Source organism: Arachis stenosperma, chromosome 1, assembly GCF_014773155.1.
Source record: "Arachis stenosperma cultivar V10309 chromosome 1, arast.V10309.gnm1.PFL2, whole genome shotgun sequence".
NCBI classification, from domain to species: Eukaryota; Viridiplantae; Streptophyta; class Magnoliopsida; order Fabales; family Fabaceae; genus Arachis; species Arachis stenosperma.
The window spans coordinates 121,287,188-121,313,552 of NC_080377.1; the positions used below are offsets into that span (position 1 = coordinate 121,287,188).

The 26,365-nt window shown below is 32.2% G+C and overlaps 3 protein-coding genes across 3 annotated transcripts; 2 read left to right on the forward strand and 1 right to left on the reverse strand.

The window, feature by feature from the left end:
- The first annotated feature begins 16,927 nt into the window (after nt 1–16,927).
- LOC130939655 (SEC1 family transport protein SLY1-like) lies at nt 16,928–19,263 on the forward strand. Its single transcript, XM_057867746.1, has 2 exons — nt 16,928–17,166; nt 17,248–19,263. The coding sequence occupies exons 1-2, from the start codon at nt 17,136–17,138 to the stop codon at nt 18,108–18,110; spliced, it is 894 nt and encodes a 297-aa protein (XP_057723729.1). The 5' UTR covers nt 16,928–17,135; the 3' UTR covers nt 18,111–19,263.
- Nucleotides 18,270–19,082, forward strand: LOC130932930 (SEC1 family transport protein SLY1). The gene has a single exon (XM_057862399.1). It carries the CDS (start codon nt 18,270–18,272, stop codon nt 19,080–19,082), a length of 813 nt encoding a protein of 270 aa, XP_057718382.1.
- Nucleotides 19,264–19,558: 295 nt separating the features above from the next.
- LOC130966817 (pathogenesis-related protein 2-like) lies at nt 19,559–20,268 on the reverse strand. Its single transcript, XM_057891667.1, has 2 exons — nt 19,983–20,268; nt 19,559–19,895 (listed from the first exon to the last, which is right to left on the reverse strand). The coding sequence occupies exons 1-2, from the start codon at nt 20,158–20,160 to the stop codon at nt 19,600–19,602; spliced, it is 474 nt and encodes a 157-aa protein (XP_057747650.1). The 5' UTR covers nt 20,161–20,268; the 3' UTR covers nt 19,559–19,599.
- Between the last annotated feature and the right edge of the window lie 6,097 nt (nt 20,269–26,365).

The window sequence follows — 26,365 nt, forward strand, 5'->3', positions numbered from 1 at the left end:
TTCTTCCCACTTTGGCCAATCATTCCTTTGTCGACATTCTTCGACTATTCTTGGATCAAGACCCTTACTTTCATGCATGATGTGTAATGTCATATTATATGCAAATATTTCATTGAGAATTATTTTATTTTGGTTCTATTTTTCTCTTGTAGAGATATAATTTATCGAGATCTCATCATTTTCACAATTTTCATTATTTTCAGGTACTTGAACGTCTTCTGGCGTCAAAATTATATAAGAATTTTGGACAACTGCAGGTGTCTTTACTATGTCTTTATTCTTTTCAACAAGAATAGTATTTATCTCTTCTTTTTCGAGGGTTTTTGTCTTTGAAACCGACAGGCTTACCACATTTCTACCGTGAATTTATTTCGGTGGCCATTTTTTCGACTAGGACATCAATACGAATTGGAGAATTTTTCGCTGATATATAGGATTTAGTAATCCTTTTCGTATCGAAAAATGAATCAGGCAATTTATTTACTATTCTTTACAAATGTATAATCTTTTGAACTTCTAAGTCACATTGCTTTGATCGAGGATCTAAATTCATCAAAAATGATGTATTCCAATTAAGTTCTTTTTCAAGAAGCTTATTTTCTCCCCCTGATGTTAGAAATTTTGATTCATCAAATGATAATCTGCAAATTGAGCTTTAAATACATCTCCTATTTGTGTCTGAAGATACCTCACTATAGGAAAAATTATATCCCACATAAATTCTCAATTTTTTGGGGTCCCATTTTGGTGCGAGAAGATGGGACAATTGGAACATATATTGCACACCCAAATATCTTCAAATGAAAAATATTTGGCTACTGACCAAAAGCTAATTGCAGAGAAGAGAATTGATGGAAACTTATTGGCTTCAAATGAATAACTGTTACAACATGTAAAATGACATGCCTCCAAGTAGAGGTTGGGAGATTTATTCTCATAAGTAAGGGTCTAACAATTAATTGGAGGCGTTTAATAAGTGATTCTACTAACCCATTTTGTGTGTAAACATGAGTTACTGAATATTTAATGCTTATTCTGTTAGCCATACAATAAGCATCAAAGGCTTGGGAAGTAAATTCACCAGCATTATCAAGACGAATTGCTTTGATTGGATTTTCTAAAAATTGTGATTTTAATCAAATAATTTGAGCAAATAATTGTGTTTGCGAGAAGACAATAAGTACACATGTGACCATTTTGAAGATGCGTCTATTAGGACCATAAAATATTTAAAAGATCCATATGGTGGACGAATACGTCCACATATATCGCCTTGAATCCTTTCTAGGAATTCAGGAGACTCAGATCCAATCTTTACTGATGATGGCCTTAAAATTAACTTTCCTTGAGAACATGTAGCACAACAAAATTCAAAAGATTTAAGAATCTTCTGGTTCTTTAGTGAATGTCCATAGAAATTTCAATAATTCTCTACATCATTGTTGTTCCAAGATGACTCAATCAATCATGTCAAGTTATAAATTCATTTGAGTTAGTAAACTTCTGGTTTACAATGGCATGTGATTCAATTGCACTAATTTTAGTATAATATAATCTAGAAAAAAGTGAGAGCAACTTTTCTAATATAACCTTTTTATTTGAATCATGATTTGTGATACATGAATACTCATGATTTTTTTCATTCATTATTTCAATATGATATCCATTTCTGCAAATATCTTTAAAAATCAACAAGTTCCTTAAAGACTTGGTAGACAATAGTGTATTATTTATTATGAATTTTATTCCTCCGAAAAATAAAATTATAGCTCTTCTGGAGCTTTCTATCACATTGCCTGAGCCAGTAATAATATTAACATATTCTTCTTTTGGTAAAAGATGAGTAAAATATATATTATTTTTGAGAATGATATGCGAACTTGCACTATTCCCAAGACAAACATCTTTATTATATATATCCTTACCATTTTCTTCAAAGACAAATAATAATAAAAAAAATGAGTAGCAGTACACATACGCAGTAAAATTGTATTTCTGATTGAAATTGTTTTCCTAAAAAGCACTGTACACAAAAATATTGTCATATACTACGAATTTTATTATTATTACTGTTATTATTATTTTAAAACTTGACGCATTTAGTGATTTTGAAATTCTTAAACATAAACATTAATATTTTATTAAACATTATTTATATACGTCATACTCGAAATTCAAACACATAGGTAATTAAACTCAAAAGGTTTTTACATTATTTATTTACATAAATACTTTAACAAACCTAAATATTAAACTTTTTTATCATTGATCAAATGACCAATATTTTCTTCAGGAATTTCAAAGAAATTAGATAATTTATAATGAGTGGTGTAATTTGCAATAAAATCCTTTAAAACAAAATTTGTCTACCTTCCTTTGTCATCTTTTTTCAAATATACTTGATAAAGATCGACTAGATGCCTTCGAGTACGACAGGTACGCGACCAATGGCCCTTTTCATGATAACGAAAATATTTATCCTTTGTTGATTTATTTTACCCATTATTTCTTTCTTTATCCCACTTCTGGTGAGATCCTTTCTTATGAACATAATTTTTCTTCATTCCATGATTTTTCTTGTTACCAAAACCTTGTCATTTACCTCTTCTGCGTTATGATTTGCTTCAGGAAACGGGGTGGCTCCAGCTAGGCGCGTTTCATGATTTCTTAAAAGCAATTCATTGTTATATTCAGCAACAAGTAGGTAAAAAATTAGTTCAGAATATTTTTTAAATTCTTTTTCTCGATACTGCTACTACAAGAGCACATTCGAGGCATGGAAGGTCGAGAAAGTTTCTCTGACATGTCATTATCAGTTATCTTTTTTCCCATGTAATTTAATTTGTGAGGTAATTCGAAACATTGTTGAGTTGTATTCATTTATAGATTTAGAATCCTGTAGACGCAAGTGTGTCCACTCATACCGGGTTTGAAGAAATATCACTGTCTTTTGATGATTATTGTAACACTCAAACTTTTAGTACCTCATGATCATGCTAAAAGCTTAGGCATTACTTACCTCTAAACCTTTTTATTCTATACTATTTTTATTCAATATTGAGCTTTCGCGAATAAGAACCGAAACTTCCACCAAGAAAACGAAGAGTCGGTACTTTAAATCATTTAATCACAAAAATTATATATCCACGTAACATTATGTACATAGACTTACTCAAAGACCCTCAAATACAATTCCTACCCCTCTAAAAACCAAAATAATAAATGACGAAGGAAAAATAGAATCTAAGAACTCAACTTGTAAACAGAATCTTCTATGCTCTTATAGTTCCGCACTAAGCCTTCGCACCTGTAGATGAAAGGGGTGGAAATAGGAGGTAAGAACTGGGGAGTTCTTAGTAGGGTCGAAGTGTATAGTTATATCCATTTTATATATACTTGGTCAGCAACAACAGTCAACAAAGTACAAGCCAATTCAACAGCTATAGAACACAAAACTCAATCGCAGGCACACACAATCATAGAAAACACACTTACAAACAAATATGCGCAAACAAGTATGATGCATGTCTATCCCTAGTGTAGGTAATGAGCTCATCTGTCGGTTTCGACCCGCTCCCGATGCAACTCAGCAACTTTTGTCTGAGTTTGGTTTCCAATGTCATAACCTCTGTAAGTAACCTCTGTCTTACAGGTGCGAATCTCTTGAGCCGATGTATGCAAACATAACCTCTATAAGCAACCTCTGTCTTGCAAGTGAGGCTCTCTCTAGCCAATGTATGTAGCGATAACCTCTATAAGCAACCTCTGTCTTACAGGTGCGACCATCCCCTAGATTGGCCGATGTATCTCTAGAAGCAAATCTTGGTGGGCTCACCACCATATCTCTACTCATTTTCAGCAGGTACATAATCATCTTAGCTCGTTCTTTCTTTCGTTTCTTTTATTCCTACTATCTACTCTCCTGTGGCAGAGGTTCTTTAGATTCTTTTAATCTTTTCTCTCTGCTCTTCTGTGGCAGAGGTTTCTTTAATATGTTTCTTTCTTTTTCTTTTCTTTCTTCTTCTTTCTTTCTTATCGTTCATAATATAAATCATTCTCACATTGTTCCCTCTCCTTTCCCTAAGTGTCTTATGAAAAATAGGGTTAACTACCAAAAACGCCCCCGAATTATTCAAATGCTGACAAAAATGCACCCAAATTTTACTATCGACAAAAATACCTTTAATATTTAAAATACAACAAAAATACCCAACGTAATATATATTTTAAAATACCTTAGAGATTGAATTTTGACTCAATTTTTTGCAAGCATGATAGAAAATGATATTATTATTCTTAAATTTGGTAATTTTTTGAATATATATTTTTTTGTGAGTTTTTAAAGTATTATTGGTTATTAACAAAAAATACAAAAATTATATACTTAACAAAAATTACCAAATTTTAAAGATAATATCTTATTTTTATAATCATGCTTCCAAAAAATTGCATCAAATTCAATCTCTAATGTATTTTTGAGAAATACATATTTAATGTTAGATAATCTTGCAAAAAACTAACATTAAATATGTATTTCTCAAAATACATTAGAAATTGAATTTTGATGCTTTTTGCAAGTATGATTAGAAAATGAGATATTATTATTCTTAAAATTGGTGATTTTTGTTAAGTATATATTTTTTTTTGATTTTTAAAAGTATTATTAGTTGTTAACAAAAAAATTATAAAAAAATATACTTAATGAAAAATCACCAAATTTTAAGAATAATAATATCTCAATTTTATAATTATTCTTGCAAAATTGCATCAAATTCAATCTCTAAGACATTTTTGAAAATATATATTTCTGTTGGTATTTTTGTTGTGTTTTAAATTATTAAAGGTATTTTTGTCGATAGTAAAATTCGGTGTATTTTTGTCACGTTTGAATAATTCGGGGCGTTTTTGGTGGTAACCCTGAAAAATAATTATAAAGTTCTTTAATTAAGTCTACGTTTCTAAAGCTTTTAGGATACTTTACTTGCTTGCTTACTCATTAATACACATTATATATCTTACAAATAATATCTTTGATAATACTAATTATAATAATTTATTTTAATATAAATAAATAATTTTAAAGAAGTATTTAAAATAATATTTATAATCTTCTTTTAAAACTTAGTTTATAAAATCTTATTTTTAAACTTTTATTAATTATTTTCTAAATCACGGACTTTTTAATATTTTATTTATAACTTTAATATTTTATAAAATTATATTTGAACCCCCACTTATTTTCATATTTATAAAAACAATCCTGGTCTTTTATAAAATACCCATTTTTACCCCTTGAAAAATACAATTTAATTACTAATCTTTCTCTTATATCAAGAGTGAAACCCTTAACACTTTCCTTTCAAAATATTACTTTTATTTTAATCCGTTCTCGAGTTTTTCGGTTAGCGATTCTTCGTAACTTTTAGTTTAATCCCTCGACAATCAAATCTCACCAAATTTTATACTTTATTCTCAACAATATTTCAACCCAAAATTCACCAAAATACCCTAGCTAGCCGTTCATATATAGCCGAACCAACAAATCACAATCAACAATAATAATTTAACCAAATTAATTCACTCAAACTCAAATTATAATCAACTAAATCAATATTCACTTATCAAATTCACATTTAATTATTATAAAGTTATCAAAACCCTACTTTTGTACGAAAATAAAGTACTCGAAACTCTGGAGAAGTTTTTTGATCAATCTGTCGAAAAAAAGAACATCCAAAATTGTTTGTGTTTCCTAGAACTTCAGTTAACCAAACTTAAGGAGTAAGAAAGCTATATTACCATTAATTTTTATCGATCAAAAAATGATGCCAACACATAAAAAAATAAATACGAATATTTTTATTAAATTAAATTTTTTATTGGAGTTACAGATAATAAAAAATTAAAGATGAAAATTCGGTGGAAGTTACGGTTTCTTCCATGCAGCTTTGGTCTCGTTAGTGAAAGAAAAAATGGAACTAAAGAAAACTGATTGATGATGATTAAATGTGATAAAAAGATTAGCTGTCTTGATTTTCATATATATATATATATATATATGTTGGCTTCACGCCACGTTTATATATATGCACATATATATAAAATATTGTTATTCATATTTATGAATAATTATAATTAATGCAAATAAAATGTGATTCACGTTAATAAGATATATATATATATATAACTTTGTGGCTTCGGCCAACGAAGGAAATAATAATAATAATAATAATAATAATAATAATAATATAATTTTAATAATATAAAGTTAAATATATATGAGTTATTAATATAAATCACATTATTACTTATAAATTACTAGAATTAAAATTTAATTAGGTAAATCTATCATCATATATATATATATATATATATATATATATATATATATATATATATATATATATATATAAGAATATAAATTTGATTAAATTCAAATAATTATAAAATTAATTTAATTACTTATAATAAAATAATTTTTAAAAATAAGGAACTCTAATTTATAAAAATAAATTTTAATTTATTTATATTTATGTTTTAAAAAATGTGGGCCGTTTATATATTTCTTAAAGGTTCTTCCACGTATCTGCAGGATCTTTTAGTATGAGATATTCATTTTTCAATTTTTTGTTAAGATGACGATGAAGGAAGATCATGACTTTAGTTTTATCCTTTTGAGATGTATTATTTTTAGTTTTAATGGTATCTTTAAGATCTATTGAATTAAGATGAATTTCAGCATCTAATATCCATGATAAGTAGTTGTTTCTAAATATATTAAAAATATTAAATTCGAGATGCGAGAGTTTTGACATAATAAAAATTTATTACATGAGTCTGTCTAAAATTTGATTCGAGTTTCGTGCTGATAACGTGTTATAAAATAAATAAATAAAAAAAATAAATATAAAATAAAAAAATATAAATAGAAGACTACAGTACTAATATTAACCAATATAATAATCTCAATATAATAGAAGTGATTCATGTATATTTACTAATATATGTAATAATATATATATAAAGGAGAGAGAAAAGTGTTTTATATATTGACAATGTAAATATAAAAGAGAAACAAAAAATTATTATTATTGATTGTATATGTATGTATGTAAAATTATACTTTACTATTTATAAAGATAAAGTATTATCTTTTTAAATTTCTTTAATATAATTTAGTTTTGAGGATGTGAGTTATTCATAATAAATGAATATTCACATCATCTTTATCATAATAGCCTAAATTTAATCAAATTTATCATCTTAATTAACTAGAAGTCTAGAATCATAGAATATGAAAATCAAATAAAAAATTTTCGAATAATGTAATTTTACACAACCTAATCAATTTGAAAATCATACTGCCATCGCGAATAAAACTAGCTATAAGCCTATAAATGATGTTTTTGGAACCAAATCTGCAACACATGTAATTTCTTCCTCAATTAAGCAACTCAAGCTAGTTCTTCCCAGAAACGTAAATCAAAGCATAGGCAAAGGTGAATACTTCATAAAAGCTTCAACTGTAGCTAACAAAAGCTTCAACTGGAACTAACAAATGCCTCTTAACTCTTTCGTGTGCGTTTGAATTGTCATTTATTAAACTAGAATTTAAATGAAAATGATTTTATAAAATTAATTTTGGATAAAAATAAATTTGTGCTAATATAATTTATGTTTGATATTTTTATATTAAATTTCATTTTGATAAAATGAATATTATTTGGATAATATTAATTAAAATTATTTTTAAATAAATAATTAGTTAATCACAAAAAAATATTTTATTAAATTATAATGTTAATTTTTTAAATATATTTATTTTTTTATATAATATTTTTTATAATACTTTATTTTAGTATGTTATAATTTTTTATTATTATAATAAAATTTAATATTAATTTATTAAATTAAAAATAACATATTTTAGTACTCTTTTTAAATACTGTTAATAATCATATTTTTATTACTTATTTGAGTTTTAATTTTTTACTAGTTATATTTTTATGATTATTTATAATTAATTTTTTATTTAATTTATCATTCTAATAAGAACAATAATACATATTATAAAAAATTAGAATAATAAACAGTACACAAGAATTATAATGATAAATTTTACAATATCAAATAAAAAAATATTCTATAATTTTTTAGTACTCTTAGTGTTCTTTAATTTAGTATTATTTTAGACTATAAAATTTTATCATTTATGACTCTATTGTTATGTATAATCAATTTTTTATTTACTTTGTTATTCTTAACAAGATCAATAATTTATATTATAATAAAATTATAACAAAAAAATAAAAAATTAAAATATTAAAAAATACTAAAAATAATAAAAAATTAAAATATTTGAAATGACTTAGAACAAATATGAAAATTCTTATGAAGAAAATTATTAAAACCAATAATAACCCGCAAACGTAAATACACGTTAAGTGAATATAGAAACTACAACTTCTTATTTTAAGATGCAAAATCACGTCCCCAATTTCTTATAACTTAAATAGCATAATCTTCTCGTACTCATCTAAGAGATCGCAGATAAATTAATAATAATTAATTATAATAGAAGTACATAATGAGCATTTTAACTATAAATATCCTCCATTATTTTATAATAATCTCGAAAACTACCTCTAATTCATTGGCTTTTTTGAACTTAGCAAAAATATTAAATGTAGTTTCACACACATTCAATTTTTAAAAGAGTAGATCTTTTAGATTTTGTGTACATCGTTTATATTATCCAATTTGACATGAAGTGACAGTAGATACATGACAAAAAAAATTTATCATGCAAAAATGAGTGTCTAATATTGTTAATTCTATTCTCAATACTAAAATTAATTAACATTTTTTTATGTCTTTGCTCTAAAATTTTACCTAATCTTCTATAAAAAAAATATTAAATAAAATGGTAATAATATCAAAATGTTATAATAAAATAAAATATTATGAAAAATATTTAAAAATGAGAAGATTTAATTTTTTCTTTTGTTAACAACTTAAGAATCAATTATTTATAAAAAAATAGGATTAATTCTTTGAAACTAATCACAGTAATAATTTAATAATAAACAATAAATATACAATATAATAATACATTAAACTTATTACATATAATATATATAGGTATAGTCAAATTAATTTATTAAAGATAAATATTAATGGATAATTTCTACTCTGATACCATCTAAAAAATTTAACCAGTTTTTTTATTAATCATGAACATATATATATATATATATATATATATATATATATATATATACAATTTTTTATGTGAAACTATATCAAATATTTTTTATATTAAAAAATACAATTTACGATCCTAATAAATTAGAATGCATAATTTTTTATCCTAATAAAAATATACATGAAAGTACTATTAGAGTACTGTATTTATACTTAAATTATAGAAATATTATTAATATAATATTTTTATATATATCTAAATTATCCATTAATAATAAAGATTAAAAGTTATAGATAAAAAATAAAAATTAAAAGAATCACAATTTAATAAAATATATTTATAAAATTATAAATACAAAAATAAAAATAAAAATACACAAATTACGAAATTATAAATAACAATATTCATCTTCAAATTTACAATCAAAAGTACGCAAACCCTCCTTTCTCTTTACTAGGTTTTTACATGTCAGCCACCGATGGTTATCAGGTGAAAGTGAGGATAACCAATGGATACACTGTGCTAAACGTGAGGATGATAATAGTTTCTTTGAGGAAAATACCGACCGTTAACATAGCGACATTTTTGGTGAAGGAATTACTTCCATATGTTTTTTCCTTATATTTAATCTTTATGTACTTTTTATTATATTGCATTTATTTTATTGAATACAAAGATAAAGACAATAAAATAAAAATATTTAGAATTATTTTTGGTGTATTATATTTAGATATACATAGAAATATGTATATCAAACTGATACTATGTAGAAAATTTAACCTGTTTTTTTTATTAGTCATAAACATATATATACAATTTTTGATATGAAACTATATCAAATATTTTCTATCTTAAAAAATATAATTTATGATCCTAACAAATTAAAATGCATAATTTTCTATTTTAATAAAAATATTAATGAGAATATTCTTGAAGTACCGTATTTATATTTAAATTATAGAAATTGTATTAATATAATATTTCTATGTATATTTAAATTATTCATTAATAATAAAGATTAAAAATTATAGATAAAAAATAAGAATTAAAAGAATCACAATTTAATAAAAATATATTTATGAAATTATAAATAAAAAAATAAAAATACACAAGTTACAAACGGATAACCGCGGATGAAAGTGAAGATAATCAACGGATGCACTGTACTAAACATGAGCCTCTTTGAAGAAGATACCCGCCGTTAACATGGCGGCATTTTTTGTGAATGAGTTACCTCTATATGTTTTTCCCTTATATTTAATCTTTATATATTTTTTTATTAGGTTACATTTGTTTTAGTGAATAATGAGATAGAGACAATAGAATAGAAACATTGAAAATTATTTTTTGTGTATTATATTTAGATGCAATATATGATACACTAATATATTTTTTGTGTATTATATTTAGATAGACATAGAAAAGATTAAAATAATTATACAAAATGACTAAAATAGTTATATGATTCTAAATTCTGTGTATTAAATATAAATTAATTTAATAAAAAATAAAAATACGTGAGAGTACGTGAAATTATAAAAAGAATTAATTTATAAACTAGCAAAATAAAAATAACATTGAAATAACAAAAATAAGAATAAATAACATAACGTAAGTATGTACAAAATCTTCTCAAAATATTTATGATATAATTTAGATCGATTTATAAAATAAAAATATAATTATTATTATTATTTAAATTAAATTAAATTAATTTATAAAAAATTAGATATAATAAAATATAAATTAAAAAATAAAATTTAATAGTAAATTAGTATAACATAAGAAAAAAAATTATCATCAAAGGAGTGCTGGGGTGGTAACGTTGAGTAAGTTTGTTATTCCAGTATCCGGGAAGTTCGTGGCGATTAGTTAGGTTGAAGATTTCGGATTAGATTAGACTTCCGAAAATTTTGATTTTGGTGGATTACTCCATCAAAATACTGAAATCGAGATTTACTGATATAGTCCAATATCTTTATCTAATTCACAATAAAAAAAATACATTGCCAATTTCATTTAACAAAAAAATATTCATACCTGGACTCATTTCTTTAAGTTAATTTGAAATTTCTTAAACTTATATTAAATTATTTTATATAATATAATATTAGAATTTACTATTGAATTAATAAAATTCATCCGTTATAAAAGATTATTCAATAGTGTAAATCAGTAAGACTTTCACCTAGGGCAAGAACAATATCATTTTTAATTTTTAATTATAGGTTGTTTTACTCAAATTTTTGTTAATGTTTAAAAGAGAATGTGGGTATCTCAATGTCACAATTGTAACGTCAAATAAAATTAAAAAAAATAAAAGTAACAAATAAATAAATAAATACAAAGTGCTGATGGCAAAGTAAATTGCAGAAATTGAAACAAACAAGAAATTAAAAAAAAAAGATAAAAGAAGAAACATGAACGTAAAAGAGAATATTATATAAATATTATATATAGGAATATTACTAAATAACTAATTTTTTTTTAATTTTCTTATAAAAATAATATTTCGTCTAACATAATGTCCCCAAAATTTTCACTTGAAGTCGTACAGGGATTGAAAGTAAAAAATTTTGTTGTTTATAATAATAAGAGAAGTATATACAAACGTATGTTTATTTATTTATTTTTCATTTATATATATATATATATATATATATATATATATATATATTTTAAATATATATATAAATGATGATATATATATATATATATATTTTAAATATATATAAATGATAACAATAAGTATTGATAAGAATAAAATTTTGAGACATCACATAGAAAGCACATAAGAGTACTGTGCTCTTTTCACTTTTTTTTTATTATTTTGTTTATTTATTTATTTATTTTTAAATTGGCTAAACAAAGGTAAAATAACTCATTACTCTTATCTTCTTGTAATACATGTGAGAGAGAATACGTTAGTGTTAAGCTTCTTCTTTAACTCTATGCCTCTCACTTTCTCCAATTTCACCTACTATGATGGACTTCCTCTGTTCACAAGGATTTGATTATACTTAATTCTTCTAATATTTCATGCAGGAACTTCTTCCACTCCTCCATCTTCATTCCAAAAAATCAATTTTTGATGTAAAGTGGATGGAATAGCACTCATTCCATGAATCCAGTCACGTCCCAAAAGTAAGTTAAAACCAGCCTTTGAAGGAAACACAACAAATAGAGTCGGCCTATTGACAGAACCAACCTCAATTGACAGTAGAACCACACCTCTAACAGAAGAAATCCTTTCATTAAAATCTGTTACCCCAATGCTACTTTTAATCAGATCTTTTTTAGTCTTTCCAAGCCTTCCCATCATTATTTCAGGCATGAGATTAACAGCAGCTCCCCCGTCAACCAAAATCTTATTGACTATCCTTCCATCAACACGAGTCTTGATATGCAGTGGTCGCAAGTGTTCCTTATCATTTTTAGTAGGCTTCTCAAATAATCCTCCACCACACATATTGTCATCTAGCAATAAGCATTCGCTTCCAGGAAAGACATCATAACAATCACCTTCTAATGACTCTACTTTTTGGACTTGACTATACTCCTCAGACAGTATTGACACCATAGCTATAGGTTGTTTGACACCAAATATTACTTCTGAGCTGTCATCAAAACCAGTGTCAAAATTATCAGTAATTAAATATTCATCCTTTTCTCTTTTGTCTTCAACCATTACCTTCTTCCCAACAAGATTCTTCTTTACATTTTTATTGCATTTAGGGTGATTAGAAGAATTGCCTGTTTCTACAGACTTGGCCATATTGGCAAAGGAGAAAAATCTACTCCGTGTCCCTTGTATGGATCCAAAGGAACATACTTAAGTATATTCTCTTTCTGCTCAAAAGTTGTAAAAGGAGAATATTTTAGAATATTTTGATAGTTTGGCCAAGGAGAATAATTAGGAACCTGCTGCATGTTAGGATTATAACAAGAATAAATTGACTTTGAGGGAATAGGCACATTTTTTTGGAATATATATACTACCTCCGTCTTGTGCATGATTCATGTTCCATAACTGAGACTCATAGTACCTGGACTTGAAAGGTTTAGACTTCACCCATTTGTTTTTTCCTCTTGCAAAAGCAGTAGGTTGATTCTGCACATTTCTCACATTCTGGACCCATTTATTGTTTGAAATTTTGGTGGGAGGAACTCTTGTCTTTTGAGAAAATCCATCAGGTTTTCCATCAATCATGACCATAGTCTTCATCTTCTGGTTGACGAGTTGTACCCCAGCATTGTTGACGCACTTGTACAAAGGAGTTTGACCACCCAACTTTTGTTTTCCCTCGGCTATTTTCCGCTTTAGCTCGTTAGTTTCATTTTCTTTTTTAGCAATCTTCTTTCTCAACTCAGCCTTTTCTTTCTCTTCAACTTTGTACTTTTCAAACTCTTTTGCAGCTTCCTTGTCAAAAACAGCATTGCACTTTGGGCACATGGCGATGGTGCTGTCAGATTCTTTAATTCTAAAAAAAAATCTAACAAATCCTCATCAGGACGAGGATAAACTGGCTTCTTATCTTGCTCAAAGATTCTCAAGTCTTTATTTTCATCTTCAGCACTAACCATTGTGGCATCAACTTCTACCATGTTGACTGACAAATTGAATGGCTCGACATAATTTGAGTCAGCAGCAAATGGTTCAGTGTCCACCTTCATAGTAATTTTATCTTCAAACTTCAATCTTCCCTCCTCAATTGCTTTTTGTATCAAGTCCCTAAAACGGACGCAATTGTTAGTGGTATGCGAAAATACCTGATGAAACTTACAAAATTTTTTATTCTTTATTTCATCAAATGTAGGCATTTTTTCCTTCAGGTGAAATAAGCTGCTTATCTTTTAATAAAACCTCAAATATTTGATCTGCCTTAGAAATATCAAAAGAATAAGTCTTATTTTCAACTTTAGAATAAGAAGAAATTTTTTCTTTTCCTTTAACAGGGTTCAAAGATTTGCATACATAAGGAGGACCCCCACGTAATTCGGCAATATAAATCTCTTTCTCATCTGAATCATTACTATCGGAAAAACAATCAACATATGGAACCTTTTTTGAACCCTTTTTAAAATTTTCTTTTTCTTTCTTAATTTGTTCTATCTGTCTTACTCTCTCAGCTAATTGGGAAAGATCTAAAGTATGTTGATTAACAAGCTTCTTCCTAACTCCAAATTCTAGCCCATTAGTAGCCATTTTGACAATTTCAAATTCTGGAATCGGAGTAAAACATTTATTTCTCATGTTTCTAAACCGCGCCAAATAAGTATCAATGGATTCTCCTTCTGCACGTTTGACAGAGAATAAATCCGTAAGACTAACTTTTAATTCACCTCGAAAAAATTGATCATGAAAATTTCTTTTTAACTGCGCCCAAGAATGAATAGAATTTGGTCTCAAGTTGGAGAACCATGTAAATGTATTTTTTGTTAAAGAAGAAGGAAAGCATCTCATATTGAGATATTCATTAGAAGCTGCTTCTCCAATTTCAACAGTATATCGAGCAATATGCTCTACTGTAGACTCATTTTCTTCTCCAGAAAATTTTGTAAGGGATTTTGGAATTTTTCAACCCCTTGAGAGCTCTGCTTGTTGGACACATTCAGGAAAAGCAGACACAAAATATGGCCTATTTAAGCAACTAACATTAAATCCTAAACGGTTTAACACTTGTTCAACATTTTTTGCTAGATTATAATGTTTTGCCTAAGTCTTTCTAACATATCATCAGCATTTTGACCATGTCTAGGCATATGTACATCATAATTAGGAATTGCTCCACCATTTTGATTGACATTATCAAATCTTAAACCCTGGTTATCATTTTCTTCTAAATTTACCACAGTAGAAATCCTATTGACTTGCCTATTTAATTGTTCAATTCTAGTGTTTGTGTTTTCTAAAAGAGGATTTAAAACTGTCACCATTTGATGAGTTAACATGTTTACTAGATCATGGTGACTTTCATCCATCTGTTACCTAATATTTGCTAAAGATCCCACAGTTTGACTAGGTTGATTAACAGGCATTGCTCTTGACATGTCAGGAAATACAGGTCTGGAATTTTCTACCCTAGTAACCGTGGATGTAGTAGAATTAGATGCACTGTTATTTCCTGTATTAATAGAATGTAAAAAATTTTGTTGTGATACGTGTGAACCTGACGCTCCAGAAACAGGTACATTTGACATGCCATATGAATTTTGGTAAATAGGATTTTGAAAAGTTGAGTAGAGAGGCACAGGCAATCCTTGTGTCACCATGGAGGAAACATACCCGGTGGCAAGCCATATGGCGGCCACCCCACGGTATTTATGTGAGTTGCATTTAACCCTGTATGGGCATGGCCAACGCCATCATGCCTCACTGACATCAAGGTAGGCTCTGCGTTTGAAATCACAGGAGAATTTTCGGATTCATTTCCTCTAATCTCATCACTAGAAGTAGAAGAAGATGTTGCAGAAGTATTTGACATGTCAACTGACGCTGATTTTCTTGGCTCTGGACGCACGAACTTACCACTGCGCAACCACATGCAAATTCAAAACTCTTGATTTTTCTTTTGACAAACTACAATCTATTGACAATGTCCCACTGGGCGTGCCAATTTGTTTTACTCATTTTTGTTAATGTTTAAAAGAAAATGTGGGTATCTCAATGTCGCAATTGTAACGTCAAATAAAATTAAAAGGAATAAAAGTAACAAATAAACAAATAAATGCAAGGTGCCGGTGGCAAAATAAATTGCAGAAATTGAAACAAATAGGAAATTAAAAAGAAGATGAAAGAAGAAACATGAACGTAAAAGAGAAGAAGACGTAAAAGTAAATGAATTTTATTAATAAAAACTGGGAAAAAGCAAAATACTCTGTAATGCCAAGGGGTTGAGAGTATTTTGGGTTTCTAAGTGTTTTCCAAGAAGAACTGAACTCGTTACAACATTTTTCTAAAATTCTGTTTATAGACTAACCTAATATCAGTTAACAGTTATTATTTGTACACCACTTGCAGAAAATTTGAATTTCTTGTAACTGTTCCGCACTTCTTGCTTGATGTTAATTTCAAAATTTAAATAAATAACCAACTATCAAATTATCTAATTTAATTTAAAATAGATATAAATATTATATATAGAAATATTACTAAATAACTAATTATTTCTTTTTATAATTTTCTTACAAAAATAATATTTTGTCTAACATAGGCTAAACCGCATATTATTATTATTATTATTATTATTATTATTATTAGTATTATTATTATTATTTGCGAACCTCACTTAACAAAAAAATATAAATACCTGGACTTATTTTCTCAGTCCGTTCTCGATCATAATCACAAAACAAATCTACATAAGGCCCAAATCCATAACTGCTTGGCTCCACTATTGGTGGCGTTAAAGCCGACTATACGCCAATCACTCTTATTAGGCATTAGCTTCACGCATATTGGACATATTCACCGCATCCATACTCGACAACTACTTAACCGGTTAGAAGTCCTCCCTGAACCTCCATACGTCCGTGTTCACATTAAATCTTAACGTTATAGAAGAATGGAGGACTGAACTTTCAGTACGGTTCAATGCCTCACCGGAAACGCTTCCGTATTGTAGTGCGCCCCTTTTATTTATCATCTTTTCTCTTCGTTTTCAACGGTCAATTGACGAGAGAATCACTCTGCTGCACTCCAGTAACACACCAACCAAAATGCAAAGTGGGAAACACTCCCCCTTCCACCAACAACGCATTTACCTAGCTTCGCCCCTGGATCTACGACTAACGGCTTTGTGCGAGTGCAGGGTTTGAAAACTGGATCCCAAACCAAAACCCTACGTCTAATTCGATTTTATCCATCTTCACTATTCTGCATTGCAACCATCCAATTTCAGATCCATAGAGCACAACCGACCAGCCAACCATGTCTCTCAATCTCCGCCATAAGCAAACCGGTAATAATTTCAAATGAATGATTACTCCATTTTCAATTCAATGCATTGTGTTTGATTGTTGGTTCATTGAATCCGCTCCAGAATGCATCGCGAGGATGCTGAACCTGAATCAGCCGATAAGCGCGTCATCGACGACGGCGAACGAGGAGGTTTACAAGATCCTGATCTACGACAGGTTCTGCCAGAACATCCTCTCTCCATTGATCCACGTCAAGGACCTCCGCAAGCACGGCGTCACCCTCTACTTCCTCATCGACAAGGACCGCAACCCCGTCCACGACGTCCCCGCCGTCTATTTCGTCCAACCAACCCCCAACAACATCAACCGCATCCTCTCTGACGCATCCCGCTCCCTCTACCACTCCTTCCACCTCAATTTCTCAACCTCCATCCCCCGCCCCCTCCTTGAAAACCTCGCATCCGGCACCCTTGCCTCCGACTCCATCCAGCGGATCTCCAAGGTCCACGATCAGTACTTGGAATTCATCACTCTTGAGGACAATTTGTTTTCCTTGGCGGATAAGTCTTGTTTTGTTCAGCTTAATGATCCTTCTGCTGGGGACAGGGAGATTGAGGGGATTGTGGAGAAGGTTGTTAATGGGCTCTTCTGTGTTCTCGCCACTTTGGCTGTTGTGCCAATTATTAGGTGCCCTAGGGGTGGACCAGCTGAGATGGTTGCATCTGCATTGGATCAGAGGCTAAGGGATCATTTGTTGTCCAAGAACAATTTGTTTAGTGAGGCTGGGAATTTTGTTAGCTCGTTTCAGAGGCCAGTGTTGTGTATCTTTGATAGGAACTTTGAGTTGGCGGTGGCGATTCAGCATGATTTTAGGTACCAGCCACTGGTTCATGATGTGCTTGGGTTGAGGTTGAATAGATTGAATGTCCAGGGGGAGAAGGGTGGGATGAGGTCTTATGAGTTGGATAGTTCTGACCCCTTTTAGGCTGCAAATGGGTCACTGGAGTTTCCAGCGGTTGCGGAGGAGATTGAGACTCAGCTGAATAAGTATAAGAGGGACGTGGATGAGGTGAACAAGAGGACTGGTGGGACACATGGTGCCGAGTTCGATGGGACAGACTTGATTGGTAACACAAAGCATTTGATGAACGCAGTGAACTCGCTGCCTGAGCTGACAGAGAGGAAGCAGGTTATTGATAAGCATACCAACATTGCCACCACATTGTTGAGTGAGATTAAACAGAGAGCGCTCAATAATTATGTGAAGACAGAGAATGCAATGATGAGAGGGACCCTTGAATGGAAAGACCTTCTTGGCGTGCTTAAGGGACCGGGCACCAAGATGGATAAGCTTCGTTTTGCCATCCTGTATCTTATTTCCTCTGAAACCATCAATCAATCAGAAGTGGACAGTGTGGAGGCAGTACTACAAGAGTCAGAGGTTGATACTGCTGCTTTTCAGTATGTGAAAAAGATCAAGGCATTAAACGCTTCCTTTGCATCGGCAAACTCTGCCAGCAGAAGTAACATTGTTGACTGGGCCGAGAAACTCTATGGACAGTCAATTAGTGCAGTCACAGCCGGTGTTAAAAATCTGTTATCTGGTGACAAGCAGCTTGCATTGGCAAGGGCAGTTGAAGCCTTGATTGAAGGAAGGCCAAATCCCGAAATAGATTCATATCTTATATTTGATCCACGTGCTCCAAAGTCTGGTTCAGGAACAAGTAGCAGCCATTTGAAGGGACCCTTTAAGGAAGCAATTGTATTCATGATCGGTGGAGGTAATTATGTTGAATATTGCAGTCTGCAAGAGCTTTCACAACAACAGCAGCCTCCTAAGCACATTATATACGGGGCAACAGAACTCCTGACTGGAGTGGACTTCGTAGAGCAGCTTACAGTGTTGGGACAAAAGATGGGTTTGGGTAACGTTGCTTTTACCTCCTCAGCCCAGTAGTTCAGACACGACCGTATTCTCACGTTTCGGTTTGCCCATTTATTCTTTGGTACATAAACATTGTAGTAAGATAGGAAAATTCAATATGCTTTTGATGATCAATGTCTAGAAAGGATAAAGAGTTTTATGCTTATATATTGCCTCTTAGATTATAAATATATATTACCTCTTAGATTATAAATCAAGGGAGCTGCTGATCTCTTATAGTTTCCTGTAGTATAGCCATTTAAGCTTTTGTTCATTATATTAAAAGCTTTTCATTTAAAAGCGTGATGTCTTGCCTATAACATAATCCTCAATGCTTTCATTTCCCGTGTAGTGATGATTGAAAAGGCTCTGGTATTGAATATTATTGATGTACGACTATTAGGGGTTTTTGCATTTGAATCCCATCGTTCTTTTACTATGGGTTTTTATTTGAAGCATGCACACACACAAATATGCCCCCCCCCCCCCCCCCCCCCCCCCCCCCCCCCCCCAAAAAAAACAACTGCGAATCAACATGGAGCTAAGTGTTCTAATATTGAGCAGGGTTGGCCAAGACGTAACCCTCAATAGCCTTGAAGAGAGCTTCACCCTTGGCCTTACCCTTCTTCATGTCTTCCTCCTCTGGCTTCGCATCTCCTTTGGAGTGGAACTTCACACTCAGCTTCCCAATGGATCCTCCGTTGGGTCCTTCTACCAGCTTTGTCTCAAATGTTATCTTCTCCGCCGTGGGAGGCAGCGCCACTCCTCCAACCACGCTGTAGTTGTATGCATAGTTAGCCTCATCTATTGCCTCCACTTTGTGTAAGATAAACTTGGTTTCTCCATCTGCATTTATATCATTATTATTATTACAATTCACAACACATAATTATCAGATATATAGTATGTCTACTGAATTGAATAGTTACTGACCCTCAACAATGGTGAGTTTCTTGATGGTTCCAGGACCACCGTTTCCCTCAACGATTTCAACACTCTTGACGTCATCAATAATCTTAGGGGTGATGGAATCGGCATCCTTCATAGCATTGTAAAGCTTGGCAGGGGGCAGGGTGGAGGTGATTTCATCCTCGAATGTGAAGACGGCCATGATTGTGAATTAAGAAGCTAAGGGAAGGAATGAGAAGTAGATGGTAATAAGTGAGGTTAGCTTTGTAGTGTGTGGTTGATGAAGAGAGGAGTGGCTTCTATTTATAGACATATAATGGAATCATGGGGAATGAGGACGGGATGGTGTATATGTGAAGGGGCTGACTCATTGCTACGACCTTCATGTTGGGTCGTCTTTTATTTTCATTTTTCTATCCTCTTTTAATTTTCTGCTAATTGTTATTCTTGGAGACTAATTTAAAGAAGCATTGAAATTCAAAGAAGGCGTTCTGTTCCGTTAATATTGAATGTTTACGCATACTTGATCAAATAAATTATAGTGAAGACGCAGAATGCAGTTGCATTTGAAGTCGATCAAAATTTATAGACGCCACGCCCTTCTAGAACTCCCATTTTTCATATTGTGTATCATTTTCTTCTACGCATCACACGCACTTTCTTTTTGAAGTTTAAAGCATGCCCATGAGTACTTTTTCGTTTTTATATTAGATTAACAACAGTGTTTCTTTGAACTTTAGACTTCTGTGGTATTATTTTAAAATGTGAGATAATTTAATTTAAAGAATAAAAATTAGACCATTTAATTTTTGAAAAATACAGAGATTAGACCATTCAATTTTTTAGTACAAAAATCGAATCCTCTCATTTTTATACTCTTATCTTTCGCTTTGTATTTAAAAATAAAAAATGAAAGTATATAAATCGAAAGATCCAATTTGTAAACTGTAAATTTTAAAAATTAAAATAATATTATAACCAAAAAAATCAGATCCTCTAATTTTATATTTAAAAACTTTTAAAATTCTATGCAAAGTAATGGAAAGGTCCAATTACTTATTCTCCTAAAAAAACATACAAAACTAATATTATTGAATTGCACAAAAACTTTGTTTATAGTAACAAATTTTAGCCTGCCTATGACTAGGAAAAAGAATTTCATTAATTATTTAGGAACAAATGATTATAACGAAAGCCATAAATCATTAATATCTATTATTTATTTATTGTGTTTTTATACCTCATATTTAACCAAAATATAATGACCGATCATGTTTTATTCTATTTACCTATGCTGAACCCATTTTCTGAACCCATTTCCTTTCTTTACATGCTGATGACAAATGGAGAGGCTGCTGCGATGACACGCGTTGAGAGAGATTGTCCAGGAAAGCTAGCTTTCTGCTTTGCAACAGAATATGGGTCCCACACACTTTTATTTGTTGATTACTTTTCAGGTGGTTATGTTTCTAACGTTGGATTAAGTAAGGTGTTAATTTTTTTGTTATTAAGGTTGGTAGTTGTTGTAAAAATGTGATGGGTTATTTTACAAAAAAAGGGGTTTGGGTTTAGCCAAAAAAGACCTTTGTCTTATTACTAATAATGGATTGTAAGACCACCAAAAAAGAGGATTGGATTAGATTGACCCAAAAAAAAAAGAGGTATGTTTATCAGGAAAAAAAATTCGGTTTTTAATGTCTTAATGGAAAAAAGAAAAAACAGGTCTCAGGAACAACATAACTAGGAATATCATTATTCATTATTTCTGTTGTTCTTTCATAAATACAATAAAAAATTATATTCTAAAATTATAGACTGTTTGCAAAATTAAATTATTAAACAATAACATTTAATACCATAATTATTATTTCTGTTATAGGCCATACTATGTATATCAATAATTTTTATTGATTATTTAATTTTATGATTATTTATTTTCATAGCTTTCGTATTTTTATTTTAATTTATTTTTATAATATTTTTTTTTTACTTTTTTTTTCCCTCATATTTATGTTTCTTATTTTTATTTGAATTTTCATTCACTTATTTATGTTAATTGAAATTATTAACAACTTAGAAAAAATAAAAATTATAAATGTAGCGATAAGAAAATCGAGTAATAAAACAATTGGGAGTATCGTACTCTCTACGATACAAGTAAATAAAGGTGATTGTTATTGACAATTCATTTTTAAAAAATGATCTTTAATTTCATAAAAAATAAATTAATACTTCATTTTCAATTCAAAAATTATATTATCACTATCTTTTATCTTGCCAACAAATATGGTCACAACTTTAATTATTAAATTATACATTATTATAGGCTTTTTCTTATGATATTCTTATTTAAGACTTTTCAGCAAAACAAAATATTTTGTAACATGATAAACATACCTCTTTTTTTTTTTGGGTCAATCTAATCCAATCCTCTTTTTTGGTGATCTTACAATCCATTATTAGTAATAAGACAAAGGCCTTTTTTGGCTAAACCCAAACCCTTTTTTTGTAAAATAACCCATCACATTTTTGCAACAACTACCAACCTTAATAACAAAAAAATTAACACCTTACTTAATCCAACGTTAGAAACATAACCACCTGAAAAGTAATCAACAAATAAAAGTGTGTGGGACCCATATTCTGTTGCAAAGCAGAAAGCTAGCTTTCCTGGGGCAGTCTCTCTCAACGCGTGTCATCGCAGCAGCCTCTCCATTTGTCATCAGCATGTAAAGAAAGGAAATGGGTTTAGCATAGTAGAATTTTCCATTTAAATATTTCTATATCAATACAGCAGGATTTTCTTATGTTTTCTCTCTTATATCATGTTCATACCCTGGCCCAATGTTAAGGGCCCAGGTCCAACCAAAAGGCCTGATCCAACAGATTAAGCCTAGCAAAGCACCGACCTCCACTTAAGAAGTCGGTGTCAACCACGACTTAGTATGAAGAAGTCGGTTATGAGATTGGCTGGCAGATAAACACTCATTCAAATGAGTAACCGCCCCTAAAATCTCTCTAACCACTTCATAAAGCCATATCTTAACCTCCCTAAGATAATGGGACGGTTAATATCCTAAAGATACGGCACTACTCCAACGGTGGTTATTGGCTCACCACTATAAGTACACTGACACGCCTCAGGTATCTCTAAGTCCAATACTCTCTAGACCTGCTCACACTCTTGCTAACTTAGGCATCGGAGTGTCTTTGCAGGTACCACCCCCCATTCACTCACGCGCGCAAGTCGGACGGAGCCTCCCGAGTTGCAGATACATCCGGAGTTCTCCTCCTTCATACACTTGGGCCGTCAAACGTCATCCATCTTATTAATCTCCAGTTACCCACCGTAACATTGGCGCCGTTGCCGGGGATCGAACCCGAGAGATCATCCATCGATGGCGGATAGATCCCACAAAGAAGTCCATGCGGAAACGGATTCCGAAGAAGAGAATCTGAACGCAGGTAACGACAATGTGGATTTAACCCTCCACCAAGAGGTTAATGATCAGCATAGAGAGGGTACCTCCGGGGTAAAAAACCCGAAGGCAAATCCCTCAGACGAGCGAGAATCGGAAAAAGGTGGACCATCCCACGTAACTGAACTAATGGGGTTAGTCCACAGTCGCTTAGAACAACTGGAGCAAGAGCGGGAGAAGCAGAAAGAAACTGAAAGGTACCTCAAAGAGGAGATGGAACGGCGAAAAGAGTTAGAAAGAAAACTCTTACAGCTAGAATCCTCCCTCATGGGTCATAACTCCCGCGACGACCAAGAAGATCAATTCCCAGGTGGAGAGGATCCTTTCAGCGAGGACATAATGAGGGCAAAAGTTCCGAGAAACTTTAAAAGCCCTGATATGGACCTCTATGATGGGACCACAGACCCAAAGCATCATCTAAGCAACTTCAAAAGTCGGATGTATCTAGCCGATGCCTCCGACGCTACAAGATGCAAAGCTTTCCCGACCACTTTATCGAAAGCGGCAATGAAGTGGTTCGATAGCCTCCCACCAAGATCAATCATCAGCTTTGAAGACCTCTCAAGGAAGTTTTTGATGAGGTTTTCAATTCAGAAAGATAAAGTAAAACATGCACCGAGCCTCCTGGGAATAAAACAGGAGGCCGGAGAGTCTTTACGAACCTATATGGAAAGGTTCAATAAGGCATGCTTGGAGATCCAAGACCTGCCCACAGAGGCAGTCATAATGGGGCTAGTCAATGGGCTCAGAGAAGGTCCCTTCTCACAGTCCATATCTAAAAGGCACCTCGTTTCTCTAAGTGATGTACAAGAAAGGGCCGAAAAGTACATCAACATGGAAGAGAATGCGAAATTAAGAGACCTGAGTTGGCGACCTGGACCCCCTCCCTCATCTAAGGAGAGGGAAAGGGAAGTCAAGAAGAAGGAAGAGCTCGGTCTCGAAAGGCCCAGAAAATATCACTCTTATACTCCTCTCAAAACTTCTATAGTGGATGTATACAGAGAGATTTGCCACACTGAAAGGCTGCCACCCCCTAGACCTATTAAAAACAAAAAAGGGGGAAGCCGCAGCAACTACTGCGAGTACCATAAAATATATGGTCACTCCACCAACGATTGTTACGACCTCAAAAATGTGATAGAAAAGCTGGCTAGAGAAGGCCGGCTTGACAGATATCTCATGGAAAGGTCGGACACTCACGGGAAAAGAAAGCGAGATGATATGGATAGAAGAGATCCACCACCGCAGACTCCAGAGAGACATATTCATATGATCTCGGGAGGATTTGCGGGAGGGGGCCTCACTAAATCCTCTCGCAAAAGACATCTCAAAAGAGTTTATCAAGTCGAGGAAGAGACACCCGACTTCCCCACTATCTCATTCACAAAAGAAGATGGGCAAGGGATAATTCCCGGGCATGATGATCCCGTGGTGATAACTATGATCCTAGCCAATGCCCATCTCCACAGAACCCTAGTAGACCAAGGAAGCTCGGCGGACATCCTTTTCAAGCCCGCCTTCGACAAGCTAGGGTTAGATGAAAAAGAGTTGAGAGCCTACCCCGACACCTTATACGGGTTAGGGGATACGCCAATAAAGCCACTGGGATTCTTACCCCTTCACACCACTTTTGGAAGAGGGGAAAAATCAAGGACTCTGAGCATAGACTTCATAGTCATTGATGAAGGGTCAACCTATAAAGCCCTAATCGGCAGGACTACCCTTAATCGCCTCGGAGCAGTGGTATCCACTCCCCACCTTTGCATGAAATTCCCGACCTCAGCGGGAATAGCAACGGTGAGGGGAGACCAAAAATTGGCAAGAAAATGCTACAATGAAAGCCTAAATCTGAGAGGAAAGGGCAAAGAAGTCCACACCATAGAGCTCGGCGGCACAAGGGCCAGAGAAGAGCTGCGACCACAACCGGGAGGAAAAACCGAGGAGATACAGGTTGGTAAAGAGGAAGGAAAAAACACTCACATAGGAGCCAACCTAGGGGAAACTCTAAAACAAGGGTTGACTAAGCTCCTAAGAGAAAATTCCGATCTCTTCGCCTGGAAGGCCTCCGACATGCCTGGGATTGACCCCGAGCTCATGTCCCACAGGCTCTCGATTTATCCAGGGTCCCGACCTATACAGCAAAGAAGACGCAAGCTCGGCCCGGAACGAGCCCTAATAGTAGAAGAGCAAGTGCAGGCGCTCCTAGAAGCCGGCTTTATTAGAGAGGTCAAATACCCAACGTGGCTAGCCAATGTAGTGCTAGTCAAAAAACAAAATGGTAAATGGAGAATGTGCGTCGACTATACCGACCTGAATAAGGCATGTCCTAAGGACCCTTATCCCCTACCGAGTATTGATACCCTGGTGGACTCCAGCTCGGGGTATCAATACTTATCATTCATGGACGCCTACTCGGGATATAACCAAATCCCGATGTACGAGCCCGACCAAGAGAAAACATCTTTCATCACACCAAGGGCAAACTATTGCTATGTGGTCATGCCATTCGGATTAAAAAATGCAGGGGCCACATACCAACGGTTGATGAATAAAGTGTTTTCCCCCCACCTAGGGAGCTTGATGGAAGTATACGTCGACGACATGCTAGTAAAGACCAAGGAAGAAGTCGACCTCTTAACCGACCTCTCACAAGTCTTCGACACCATAAGGTTGCATGGGATGAGACTAAATCCCGCAAAATGCGCCTTCGCGGTTGAAGCAGGAAAATTTCTAGGATTCATGCTAACACAAAGAGGGATTGAGGCCAATCCCGATAAATGCAGAGCCATCCTAGAAATGAAAAGCCCGACTTGTTTGAGAGAGGTTCAACAGCTCAATGGCCGGCTTGCAGCCCTCTCCAGATTCTTGGCGGGATCGGCACTAAAATCCCTGCCATTATTCTCTTTATTAAGGAAGGGATGCCAATTC

Coding starts and splice junctions, on each gene's coding strand:
- LOC130966817 (XM_057891667.1), bottom strand. CDS start 20,160: ATGGCCGTCTTCACATTCGAGGATGAAATCACCTCCACCCTGCCCCCT. Junction 19,896..19,982: donor GAAACTCACCATTGTTGAGG/GTCAGTAACTAT, acceptor ATATAAATGCAG/ATGGAGAAACCAAGTTTATC.
- LOC130939655 (XM_057867746.1), top strand. CDS start 17,136: ATGTCTCTCAATCTCCGCCATAAGCAAACCG. Junction 17,167..17,247: donor TCTCCGCCATAAGCAAACCG/GTAATAATTTCA, acceptor AATCCGCTCCAG/AATGCATCGCGAGGATGCTG.
- LOC130932930 (XM_057862399.1), top strand. CDS start 18,270: ATGAACGCAGTGAACTCGCTGCCTGAGCTGACAGAGAGGAAGCAGGTT.